This window comes from Phragmites australis, chromosome 2 (assembly GCF_958298935.1).
Source record: "Phragmites australis chromosome 2, lpPhrAust1.1, whole genome shotgun sequence".
NCBI lineage: Eukaryota > Viridiplantae > Streptophyta > Magnoliopsida > Poales > Poaceae > Phragmites > Phragmites australis.
The window spans coordinates 41,319,933-41,333,432 of record NC_084922.1 but is presented as its reverse complement, the minus strand read 5'-3'; the positions used below and the strand labels follow the sequence as shown (position 1 = coordinate 41,333,432).

The 13,500-nt window shown below is 47.1% G+C and overlaps 2 protein-coding genes across 2 annotated transcripts; one reads left to right on the top strand and one right to left on the bottom strand.

Moving 5' to 3' along the window:
* The first annotated feature begins 3,497 nt into the window (after positions 1-3,497).
* Positions 3,498-7,527, top strand: LOC133908905 (disease resistance protein RPS2-like). The gene has a single exon (XM_062351122.1). It carries the CDS (start codon positions 4,198-4,200, stop codon positions 6,922-6,924), a length of 2,727 nt encoding a protein of 908 aa, XP_062207106.1. The 5' UTR covers positions 3,498-4,197; the 3' UTR covers positions 6,925-7,527.
* A 480-nt stretch (positions 7,528-8,007) lies between these two features.
* On the bottom strand, positions 8,008-11,443 carry LOC133908906 (pectinesterase-like). The gene is made up of 2 exons (XM_062351124.1): positions 10,210-11,443; positions 8,008-9,020 (listed from the first exon to the last, which is right to left on the bottom strand). The coding sequence occupies exons 1-2, from the start codon at positions 11,138-11,140 to the stop codon at positions 8,326-8,328; spliced, it is 1,626 nt and encodes a 541-aa protein (XP_062207108.1). The 5' UTR covers positions 11,141-11,443; the 3' UTR covers positions 8,008-8,325.
* Between the last annotated feature and the right edge of the window lie 2,057 nt (positions 11,444-13,500).

Below are 13,500 nucleotides of genomic sequence, written 5' to 3'. Positions count from 1 at the left end.
CCCTCCACGTGACCCCTTTACATTCTCCACCGACCAGGTGCATCACAGAGCAGCTGCTAGACAGAGGCCGGTGAGCGTGCGCATCAAGCGCGCCCATGGCCATGGAGATGCCCCTTGACTGTGCTATTAGACAATACTTGTACATGTTTATATTATTTCTATTATGTGATTGACATGTTATGTAGGATGTTTATGTCGGTACTATGTTATTAGCCTATAAAACCTGTGTTCTCCTGCCTTCCAAAAGGTTAGCATTGTACAATCTTATCAGCTTTCGAACGTATCTGCGTGCCGTCTTGATTGCAACGACACAATAGGGGTACCACTAATAACTGTTACATGACAGAGTACAATTTATTCAATTACAAATAACACGTACAATGAAAAATTACATAAGTGTAACACAGTACCTCAGGATATATTGATACTACTCATACTGATCACTACGATAGTATGATACACGTAGCATAATATGAATTGACAATAGCCTCATATACTACAACTACGATAGTACGATATACGTAGCATACTGTACATGAATACCCCACATGAAATACATTGGCAGAAATAATACAGGTTAAATACGAAATCAACACATGGGTCGTTTGCTAGAACACATCCATATTACTCCTAGTTGTTCCTCCGACCTACCATGTGAGGCTGGATATGGCGGCTTCTTACGTTGCTAGCTCTTTCTTGGCGCAATTGTTCCTGTAGTTCTGTGATAATGACGTGCAGGTGATGGATGTATTCTTGAATGTGTGGTTCCAACCGTGGGTCAATCCAGTATTGGAAACCACAATTATTCATCTGAAAAAAGTGGTATATGAGATAAGTAAATGGTATGGTGAAAATCGCAAAGAATGTGAGTTTTATTTGGTCTTACTCTGAAATATGGACAATGGAAGAATTGACGACCTGCGTCACCGAAATGCTCATAAACTTGGACTACAATGTCATCTCCATGCCGACATGGCATCCAAAACGCACAAGAAAGAGCATTATGGTTTCCATAGTAATCTCTACCATAGACGTCTAAATGAGGGTGTGGAAGCGATAGATCGATGGGGCACGGAGCTACAGAGGCCGCCAAAACTCGTCGTTGAAGCTCTGTCGTCGCTGAGCCTCCTCAATCATCCCCGACACCCACTTAAATGCACTGATTAGTCCCTAGACTTACTGTTTAATTACAAATTAGTCCGTAAACTTTGCTGCTTTTACAAAAATGCCTTGATTAGTTGATATTTATATTTATCCCCTTGTAGTTTTATTTATTTACATATAGGCCCTAAACTTTTACATTTTTACAAATAAGCCATAAACTATTACCTTTTTACATATAGGTCCCTAAAATTTTACAAATAAACCCCTACACATTTCTATTTTACCAAATAGCCCATGTTCTTTTACAGAAAGACCCCTATAGCTTAAAATTCTTATAACTTTTTCATTATAACTCTGTTTTAGACTATTCTTGTGCTCATGCGATCATAGTGACGTTTAATTTTTGTAAGTAAGCTTGTCTTATCCTTTTGAAATTGTTTGGTGAACTATTCTTAGTAATTTGTGCTTGCTTATTTCCTATGTTCGTGAATGCAATAGTAGATGAGCAGTGTGTGAGCTTGCAAGAGTAGACCTTTGATGTTTGTGAGCAACCTACTATTAAAGGCAAGTGTCCTTGATCACTTTGATTCTATTGTAAGAAAGTGTGTCATTTATTTGTTCAATTGCATACTTGTCAATATAAATCTTATGTTTAGGGTTTACTAATACTTTTCAGATTATTCTTGTCACCTGTGTTAGAGTTGGGGTGTCAAGGGTAGACTTGCTTAGCTCCGCTGCCATGGATATGGGTGTGTTACTTAATAGCTTGAATAATTGTTTATGCAACATGATCCGGATTAGATAATCTTTTGTAGCAATATGGATATAGGCAAGTTGGTTTGATTGGTATGATTGTTGTGTGCGTATTGGGTAATGTGCGAGTACCTGCTTTAGATCCTAAAGATCGATTTGTGAAGCATGTATCCCAGCTCAATAGTACAACCATGATGCTAATATGGGTACAGCCTGACTGAATAATTAGTAGTCTGTCTAACTCTATACACACTAATTGACTGTTGAGTGTCACAAGAGGAGGTCTCTGCAATGGATAGAATCCTTATTAGTGGTGAAATATTAGTGGGTGTATACAGATTAGGAGGCGCTTAGGTGCTTTATAAAAGCCTTGTAGTAAGATCCCAACTCTACACCCCGAAAGTGTGAAGCAACATGAGAATCATGACTCGTGGGTAAAATTGTACAATCTTTAGAGAGAAATAAAATGGGTTAATCAGCCGTGCTAACGATCAAGAGCGACTTTGAGTTCTTCATGATTAGTAGGAATATTGGATGGTTGGTTTTTGGTAGTCGGGCGGTGGTGTCCAGATGAGTTGGTAGCTGGGCATGGAATACCTAGTGAGTTTGGTAGTTGAATGAAATCTGATAAGTTGTATATTTTAAAGTCTTGTCGTCACATATAGTAAATATAACTGCTATATCTTCTTGAATCTAAAGTTAGAATGGTTTAATTGTAGTAAATTAGAGTCAAGTATTTATTGTCTTAAACCCTTGTATCATATTTTCTCATACTTGCTGAGTATTTCATGTACTCATATTTATTATATCTAAACAACGTTGCTCAGTTGAGAAAGATTTTGAGGACTTCGTAGAGGTTGGTGTATTCTAGAGTATGTGCTTTATCTATTGCCTATTAAGTTACCGGAAGATTGATGACTATATTTAGTTCTGTTGCATTGCTATGGAGTCACCGGAAGATTGATGACTATTTTTAGTTCTACTGCATTGCTGGTTTTTTTTAAACAAATGTGCGTTTACATTAATAATATTATTTCTATTATTTACTTATGATATTATTAGTTTATATTTGAGTTGATTTTAAAATCAGGTGTGACAGTTAGGCCCGTTCGCCCGTAAAGACTTCCCTTTCCGACTCAATCCGGCTGTCAGTCCTGGCAGCTGCGACATCGACGGCGGCAGGAGCCAGCCAGCCCCGGCCGCTCGGGCACCAGGGTAGGCGGGGCGGCGGGGGCAGGAGGACCCCGCACTGCACCAGAGATGACGTTCGCGGCCATCTGCAGCACATGTGCGTGTAGTTTACGATGGAGAGTGCTACTGTAATCAGGTCCGTGTTGTTGGAGAACTCTTGTTTCATGCTTGATTCAATTGATCTTTGGTAACTCTTAATATCCTGGTGCTTGAAATTTCAGTTGCTTTTAAGCATACGTTTGTTTGAATACTGTAGCCATGATTTTTCTTTTTGCGAGGATGTAACCATGAGTTATTGGGTACAGAATTTTCCTGTTAATTCATTTTGTTCAGATACATAGCAGTGTTATTTTAGCAATGTTTGGATTTGCATTGCTATATTAAGGATGCTTTTACTCTCAACTACTTATTAGTAGTAATGCGAATAATGTCTCATCTTTTGTTTCAGCATCATAGGAAGAGGTCTAGCAAGTGGGAGTGACAATCAGATCTCATCACGCTTCCTCGTTAGGCGTGAGTATTTCTTAGTCCCTTCCGCAAGGACAAAGCTGGAATAAAGAACTCGCCGGGGGCGCCCGCCGATGGGATCGTGCCCAAGTCAAGTCGTCTCTCGTCTCAGTCACCCACCACCATCCTCTCATAAACCACACGGAACCGGATCGTCTGAGGATCTCGTTCCAAACCACACACTGCGCAAAGTCTAGTCTCCGCTTGTGTCAGCGCGGCCGTCAATCTTCCACATCGCAGGCGTGAGTTTCTTTGATTTCTTCCGTCCCTGTGTTTCTTCGTTTCTAAGGATACAGTGAACTCCGATTTGCGATTTGTGAGGGATTGGCGATTTGTGAGATCAGAAACCTTCCAGTTTGTCCATTTCCTACAGCCAACCCAAAAAATCCAACCGATTCGTCCGTCGCTTCTGAGTTCCCCAAAACCCCCCAGTTGATGCGCCCACCACTTGCATCTCGTTGGATTCCTCCGCTCTGCAGTTCCTATGCGCTACCACTCCAGGAATTAGCCCCTGGTTAGCTTCGGTTCCTCCCCCATCAGCGCTCGGATCCTTTGATTCGTGCCAATCTGAGTTCTTAGCCCTGCGCGGCGTCAAAAAATTAGAGCTTTCTTGGTAAAGGTTGGGGATTTCGGCTCGCAGAGATGGAGTTCGTGGCGTCCATCGTGGACACGGTGTTCCGGCCGCTCAAGGACTACTTCGCGCGGACCTACGGGTACGTCATGTCCTGCGGCGAGTACATCGACGAGCTGGGTCACCGGATGAACGAGCTCAAGAGCAAGCGCGACGACGTCAAGCGCATGGTGGACGCCGCGGAGCGCCAGGGCATGGAGGCCACCAGCCAGGTCAAGTGGTGGCTCGAGTGCGTCGCCGCGCTCGAGGACGCCGCCGTGCGGATCGACGAGGAGTACAGGGCGCGCCTCCAGCTGCCTCCCGACCAGGCTCCCGGCGTCAAGGCCACCTACCACCTAAGCAAGAAGGCCGACGAGACGCTCGCCGAGGCCGCCAGCCTCAAGGAGAAGGGCGACTTCCACAAGGTCGCCGACGAGCTCGTGCAGGTCCGCTTCGAGGAGATGCCTAGCGCGCCCATCGTCGGCAGGGATGCGCTACTCCTGGAGCTCCACGCATTTGTCCGGGACGGCGACGTGGGCATCGTCGGCATCTACGGCATGGCCGGGGTCGGCAAGACCGCGCTGCTCAACAAGTTCAACAACGAGTTCCTCGTCAACTCTTGTGACATCAATGTCGCCATCTACATCGAGGTCGGCAAGGAGGTCAATCTTGATGACATTCAGAGGATCATCGGCGATCGGCTCGGCGTGTCGTGGGAGAACAAGACGCCCAGGGAGCGCGCCGGGGTGCTCTACAGGGTGCTCAGCAAGATGAACTTTGTGCTGCTGCTGGACGACGTCTGGGAGCCACTCAATTTCCGGATGCTCGGCATCCCGGTGCCAAAGCAGAACTCTAAGAGCAAGATCGTCTTGACGACGAGGATCGAGGACGTGTGCGACCGCATGGACGTCCGCCGCAAGCTCAAGATGGAGTGTCTGCCATGGGAGCCTGCGTGGGAGCTCTTCCGTGAGAAGGTTGGCGAGCACCTCATGAGTTCTAGCCCGGAGATTCGGCACCTGGCTCAGGCGCTAGCGATGAAGTGCGGCGGGCTGCCCCTTGCTCTCATCACTGTTGGTCGGGCGATGGCCAGCAAGCGCACCGCAAAAGAGTGGAAGCACGCCATCACTGTGGTAAAGATTGCCCCATGGCAGCTTCTTGGCATGGAGCTTGACGTTCTTGAGCCTCTCAAAAAGAGTTATGATAACTTGCCCAGTGACAAGCTAAGGCTCTGCCTACTGTATTGCTCGCTGTTCCCAGAGGAGTTCTCCATTTCCAAGGATTGGATCATAGGCTACTGCATTGGTGAAGGTTTCATAGATGACTTGTACACCGAGATGGATGAGATATACAACAAGGGGCATGACCTTCTCGGTGATCTCAAGATTGCCTCTTTGCTGGAGAAAGGCGAAGATGAGGATCATATCAAAATGCATCCCATGGCCCGCGCCATGGCTCTATGGATAGCATCAGAGTTTGGCACGAAAGAGACCAAATGGCTTGTCCGTGCCGGAGTTCGGCTTAAGGAAGCACCAGGTGCAGAGAAGTGGAATGATGCTGAGCGGATTTCGTTCATGCGGAACAACATTCTTGAGCTGTATGAGAGGCCTAATTGCCCTTTGTTGAAGACCTTAATACTACAAGGCAATCCTGGATTGGACAAGATATGTGACGGCTTCTTCCAATTCATGCCATCTCTCAGAGTGTTAGATCTGTCCTATACTTCTATCAGCGAATTACCATCAGGGATCGGTTCATTGGTTGAGTTGCAGTACCTGGATTTGTATAACACAAACATCAGGTCACTGCCAAGGGAGCTAGGATCTCTGGTGACTCTGCGATTCTTGCTTCTCTCAAATATGCCATTGGAAATGATACCAGGTGGTGTTATATGCAGCCTAACAATGCTGCAAGTCTTGTACATGGATCTCAGCTATGGAGATTGGAAGGTTGGTGCAAGTGGAAATGGTGTTGATTTTCAGGAGCTTGAGAGCCTGCGTAGGCTCAAGGCACTAGACATCACAATACAATCTCCTGAGGCCCTGGAGAGGTTGTCAAGGTCACATCGTGTCGCTGGTTCCACAAGAAATCTACTGATAAAGACATGTTCCAGCCTGACAAAGATACAGCTTCCTTCAGGAAACCTCTGGAAGAATATGACTGGCCTGAAGAGAGTGTGGATTGCGAGCTGCAGCAATTTAGCGGAAGTAATAATCGACGGCAGCAAAGAAACTGATCGCATCAATGCACTTCCTCAGGCCATCCTTCAAGGCCGCGCTGACCTTGTTGATGACGAGCAGCCAATCCTTCCAAGCTTGCACAATGTCATCCTTCAGGGGCTTCAGAAGGTAAAGATCATCTACAAAGGCGGATGTGTCCAGAATCTAGCATCGTTGTTCATCTGGTATTGCCATGGGCTGGAAGAGCTAATTACTCTCAGTGATGAAGAGCAAGAAGTGACGGCAAGCAGTGGTGAACAAACTGCAGGAACATTTAGAGTCATCACACCCTTCCCTAACCTCAAGGAACTGTATCTCCATGGCTTGGCAAAGTTTAGGAGGTTGAGCAGTAGTACATGTACTCTGCGGTTTCCGTCATTGGAGAGCTTGAAGATTGTTGAGTGCCCGAATCTGAAGAAGCTGAAACTTTCTGCTGGAGGGCTGAATGTGATCCAATGCACAAGAGAATGGTGGGATGGGCTTGAGTGGGACGATGAGGAAGTCAAAGCGTCTTACGAGCCACTGTTCTGTCCAATGCGCTGAATTCAGTTTTGGTTACTAAAGGTTCTTCTCTTTCAAAGATTTCTCTTTCCCCCGTGCATTCAAAGATGCCTGAATTCAGAGAGGTTGAGCAGTAGTACATGTATTCTGCGGTTTCCGTCATCGGAGAGCTTGAAGATTGTTGGGTGCCCGAATCTGAAGAAGCTGAAACTTTATGCTGGAGGGCTGAATGTGATCCAATGCACAAGAGAATGGTGGGATGGGCTCGAGTGGGACGATGAGGAAGTCAAAGCGTCTTACGAGCCACTGTTCTGTCCAATGCGCTGAATTCAGTTTTGGTTACTAAAGGTTCTTCTCTTTCAAGATTGCTCTTTCCCCCATGCATTCAAAGATGCCTGAATTCAGAGATTGCTAGTCTGCAATGGGCGTAGTCTTGCTTGTCTGATCATTTGTGTATGTGAGACCTTCAGGGCTGTGTTGTCGATCTTGTATTAAAGTACAAGTTGGGCGATTCTAGTTTTTGCACAGCCCATGTATCATGTGTGGCAGCAGGAAACTAGCAAATGTCACCGAGTCGTGGATGTACCTGTAAATTATGACTTGTGAGCTCCAAAACAGAATGACTGATAGATGCCATATTTTCTCTGTTTCTGCTTTCCCTGAGAAACGAGTTGTGAATGTCAAAAAAAATTCCACCATGGACTGAACAGATTCATCATTGTGAATGGATCAGAATAGTATAATCTCTTATGCTCCGTGTGTCTAAGAAGCGAGCCTGGCTGTGAAGGTCCCCTGATCAGCAAGCCAAGCGCTGCTATTCTGCTATAATTCCCAAAGTGCACCAAAAGCGCAGCAAAAAAGACTGGCCTTCCAAGTCCCGAACTGCACAGATAAGGTTTGACCGGAGAGATCCTTTGACTAACGATCGACGCTGACATGCAGGCCTGTTGCCACTGACATACGGAGCCTATTGAGAATTAGCCCACGTGTCAACTATGACATGTGAAGAGGTGAAACGTCAATGTTTCGTCCTGGACGGACCTTAATTTTTCGGGATGGTCCGAACTGCTAATGCTCATGGTTCGGTATACTAGTGAATTGCAGGCCAACAAAGTTAGGTAGTAATTGGCAGCACTGGAAGATACATCATATAAAAGCACTTCCTCTAAAAAAACCGGAAGATAAAGCTCGACGGATTTGAAATAGACTTTTCGATTAGACTATATCACATTGTTCATACGTTCAGTAATTACCAGTTCAGTTCCATGCTCTCAAAAAACTGATCCTAGCTCACTTTTATTTAGACTGTCAAGGTGACAAATGAGCCAGGTACTGACAGATCTGCCCCTGAGATGAGTGAGACTCGTGAGAGTGGCTCTCTATCCGCATCGGCACACGACAACTAGACCACCATCAGAATTCAACCAGTGTACCACGGATTAATCAGAGCCCCTCGTTGTAGACCACGCCGGTGCCCTTGAGCCAGTTGGCGCCCTGGATGAACTGCCCCACGGTGAACTGCATGGCCACGCTCCGGTCCGTGATGACATGGTACCCCGGCCACTTGACGCGCCCGGCCGTGCTGGCGCCGGGCCCCTCGTTCTGGTACTCCCCATAGAAGAGCGTCTTCAGCGCGAACTCGCCGTCCCACTCCAGCCACCCCTTCGGATCGACGTGCGCGTCCAGGTACGACTGCATGTACACCGTCCGCGAGTACGCCTTCCACGGCCGCCCCAGGAACGTCGGGAACTCCCTCCCGGACACGGGCGCCAGGTCGGGCGCCGGCACGACGCGGCACTTCTGGATGGACGTGCCCGTGTTCTGGTTCGGGTCCTCCCTGCCCTGCGCGGTGACCGCGTTCTTCTGGCCCCGCATGGGCCGGCGCGCGGCCAGCGCGCAGTTCTGGAGCACGGCGGCCGCGTTGCCGAAGACGAAGTCCACGGTGCCCGAGACCGCGCAATCGCGGTAGAACTGGCGGAGCACGTGCGCGTAGAGGGTGTCCTGGTAGCCGTCGACGCGGCAGCGGTAGACGACGGCGCGGTCGGCGCTCACGCGCAGGGCCACCGCCTGGTGCTTCTCAGGCCCCGCCGTGTTCTCGACCCTCAGGTCCTGCAGGATGATCCCGTCGCCCGCCACGGCTGCATGCATGCAACGCATCACCGGAAAACATCGTCAGCTTCGGAAAAAAAGTGAGGTTTTTCCCTGTTCGTGCTGGTTGTTTCCAACTCCGGCGCCGGATTTGGACTGGCTGCTACATTTTATTCTGTTTCGGTCATCCTGCTGCTAGTTTGCAAAGTAGGTGCTATCAACATCAACTGCTCACACTTTTCTAAACCGCTAGTGCAATACCGGAGGATTCTGGAGTGCATGCACCTTCAATTCCCAATTGATGCCGCATAGCGGTATCCCGTGTGCTATCTTTATGCTGCTTTGTCACCAAATCCAACCTATTTTGGACTCTATTTTTTTAAGCTGTATTTTAAGTGATGTGCGAGTCGTATTGGTTTAATTGCTACATCGTTGTCGGGAGGTTTTATTGGTGTTTTCTCAATTAACCGTGCAATTATGATTTTTTAATTCGATTTTTTTATAAATTAGATCAACTCTTTTCTTATATAATAAAATCGATATAGCTTGTACAATAATTTCTAGTGAAAAAAGATATTCAAGGGTGGAGCTCCCTAACGAAATTTATAATGTACTAAGGCTCTGTTTATTTTTGAACTGTAAAAACTAGATTGTAGTCATAATTTGCAAGCTAAAACAAGCAACTATATTGTAAAAACTAGATTATGATCATATCTATAAGCTGAAACAAATAGCTGGATTATAAAAGTTAGATTGTTACAATACAACCTCTAAATTATAACAATTCATCAATCCTCATTCCACCAGCTTTTATAATTTATAATCTAACTTTTTACAATTTTGTTTCTTATAATCCACAATCTGCAAATTGTTTTTCATCTCCGGTTGAAACAAACCCTAATATATACTAATATGCATAATTAACTAGAGGTACCGGTTTTAGCCAATCATGAAGCAACGCCTTGCCAACAAGAGTTGGACATGCTTGCCTAGATGTACTGCAATCGATGTGTTGGTTCACCTCACTAAACTAGGCAAGAACATTGCAAAGCCCGGATCTAACAGGCCGAAACCACTCGATGCGTTCGTGATAGAAAAGTAAGCAAAATCTAACCAAAGATATGAACTGGGGACATGATAAAGTAGCAAGTTATGCGATGTCTTAGTCGTCGATTGAGATGAGTGCGAATATCAAAAGGTAAAGACTAAAGAGACGGAGACCGAGCTGGCGAGCATCACCTAGGGTGGCCGAGTTGAAAGTTGTGGCGCCGTCGACCACGTTCCGGCTGCCGGTGATCACCGTCGCGTCCATGCCGTCGCCGACAATCATCAGCTCGCGCTTCTTCTTGCCCACCTCGAGGCTCTCCTTGTACACTCCTTTCTTCACGTAGATGACGTACCGGCTCGTGCCGCCGTCGGGCGCCGCGTCCACCGCCTCCTTCACCGTCTTGTACTTGCCGCTCCCGTCCTTGGCCACCACGACGTCCGCCTTGACGGCGACAGACGCTTCCAGGAGCGCGCGGTCTCTCGCCGGCACCCACGGCGGGAACGCGTCGACGACCTCGGCGAGCGCGTCCCGGGAGCCATCGACGGAGCCCACGGCGTTGAGCACGGCGAGCGACGCGCTCGCGAGGGACTTCAGTGGCTCCAGCCATGCCCCTACGGAGTCGCGCAGCGGCCCGTCGACACCGTCCATACACGTCGTGTAATCGGTGAGCACCGCGCTGAGCAACGTGCGCGCGTCGTCAGGCGCCACCGCGGCGCCGGCCGAGTCTGCGAGACGGTCCCGCGCGAGGTCCAACAGCTGGACGCAGTCAGCGAGCGCCGCGCGCTGCCTCGGGTCACCGGCGCGTCGGTGCATGCCGGCCACCGCCGAGGCGGCCGCGTCATGCTGGCCGAGAGACCTGGCGACGATTGCGCGAAGGACTTGCGCAGGGCGGATTGGTTGCGCGCGTGGTGACGCTAGCGCGGCGTCTGCGACGATGGCTTGGCACGAGGCCGGGTCCGCGGAGCCGGCGCAGAGGTCCGGAGTGGCGAGGTTGAGGAGGAGGAAGGCGGCGGCAGCGCAAAACAGAGTAGCTAAACAGAGTGTGATCAGCAAGACGGGCTTGCATGGAGAGTCGTTTCTTTGGGAGGGGAAGGAGAGGAGAGGCTCATTGCTCGGACGCATGGTGATTGGTGACTGGTGCTAGTACAAGCTAGATGAGTAGTGACTACTGGCCAGTGATTAGTGAACCTGTGACATGCTGATTGATGATGAGTGACAAACCGACTGGGGTTCTATATGTAGAGGCTGAGAAAGGAGATGTACACACCATGACTCATACATCCTCGATACAGTGTTTGAATCCAAGAAGAACACCATTGGAGGCATAGACAAGGTGATTCACGGCTAGCTGGCTAGAACCGGCACATTGTTTTCAACTACAAGGTCTTTGAAATCTGAATAGAGGAGCTGGTGACGGATAGTTGCGCATCATTGAAAGGCAGGTCGCTTCCCAGTCAAAATAAATGGGTAAACCAGCTCGCAACCAGGGTTCACAAATACAACAGGTGTTAAAATGCGACCCCCGCGCATTCTTGAAATGCGTAAAATTCAAGCAAAAATTCGTAAAATTCGAACGAATTCGCGCGGTCAAACCTGGTTGACTGAGGAAAAAAAAACGCTCAAATCGGATTCTCAAAATGCGACCGGTTTTCTCGATAATTTGCCCGGTTTTGTTGATATCCAATCGCGTTCATCGCATTTCGATCAATGTTAGAAAACCACTCGAATTATTCAAAAACCGGTCGGTTTTCCCAGTTTACCGAGAGCATATCTCGAATATCAGTGAAATTCAACAAAAAATAAGGAAAATAAGGGAAAATATGAAAAAAATAAGAAAAAAATAGAAAAAAATTAGCATAACATTTGCTATATTTTAGACATTGGTAAGCAGAGAAATAGATATGAATAGTAGTATCACCGTCATCTACCATCTCATCAAATATATCCATACAATCTCACTTTATACTAGCATACCACCAATCTGCCATTCACAGTTACCAAAAATGATGATCCGTAGTTTTCATTGCATCCACGCCATGTGCAACCTACGAGATGAACAAAAATTATTTAGATATTTTTTTATGTGTAGAAATTAGAAATTTGTTTCAGAAGGTAAGCATCACCTTCAGCGCCATCATCTTGTACCGTCGTGAACCTGGCTTGCCATATTGTATTTTACGGTGGATATAAGCATTATTCGTCATGTAGATAGCAACTCAGCCTAAAACTTTGCCCAAGTTTGCCCCGTCCAGGCAGAAATGATTGACAATTGTCCTTACAACATGGCATAAAAGTCAGGATCTTGCCACTCATAGACCCACTGAATAGAAGACTATGACTGAGCATCGAGAATAAGATAGTGGTACGAATACAATCCAGAACTACTCTCCCTGCCATAGTTATTAGAAGAGCTCACACTATCTTGTGGTCCATCAGGGCCACCCTATGCCCACTGTGTATCTGGCCTCGGTATGACATGCCTTTGTGAGGATAGGGGCACTGTGGTCCTGGTTCTATATGACATGTGTAAACTGACTCTCATTAGTGAATTGGAAGGGAAATGACAGAGGATGGGCGTGGAGGAGCTTGCTATCATTAGACTCTTGGTAAGTTGGGCTTTGCGAGCCACTATGCGTGCTCTCATCACTTTGCATTTGTCCTTTGCCCTTACCCTTAATCTTTTTGGTCTTCTTTTGATGTGCACTTTGCTTCTTCCTATTTGTCGTGTGTGTGTCACCTACCACTTTAGCAACCCACTGTAATAGTGTAGCCTTCCTAGTCTGTCGCTGCGAATCATGTGAGTTCACTGTGTCTGTCACCCGGCGAGTTGGTAGGGGTGTGTCAGTGTCACTGTCTGTGTCCTCATCATCAAGCTCTGGGGTAGCATTTGATCTACCGATCTCCATCCAGTCCTTGAGCGGATTGTTCTCCTCATTCAATGTGAGCTCCATAATCCGCTGAACTGGATCATCATCAACAGTCAACTTGATGCCTGCATACAGATTATTCTGCATTCTCAGGTTGTAATTTACATATACCAACTTATGAAGCTTATTGTAGCTTAACCGGTTGCGAACTTTTATGTGGATGAATGCAAATGTACTCTAGTTCCTCTCACACCCGCTAGATGAAGTGCATTAAGACACAAGGCACATGGCAAGGTTTGACAGTGTAGGTGTAGATGAATCGAACATAGACCACCATTGAGCTGCAAGTAGATAAAATGATTGAACATTTAGAAATAGCATATGTAACCGTTAGATATGTCAATACAATTTGTACCAGATGGAGTCCTACCGTCACATGCCATCCGTGAAGTGAGCGGACCAACGAATGATAGAGACTTGGTCCAATATATGTCAACCTCACGAAGTGCTTCTGCGACAATATTAACATCAGTCATCCTCTCGAATGCCTCCCGGAGATCTTCAAACAAGGTTGGACCCATGCCATATGTGTAGTGCGTGCGGGGATTCAGTGCG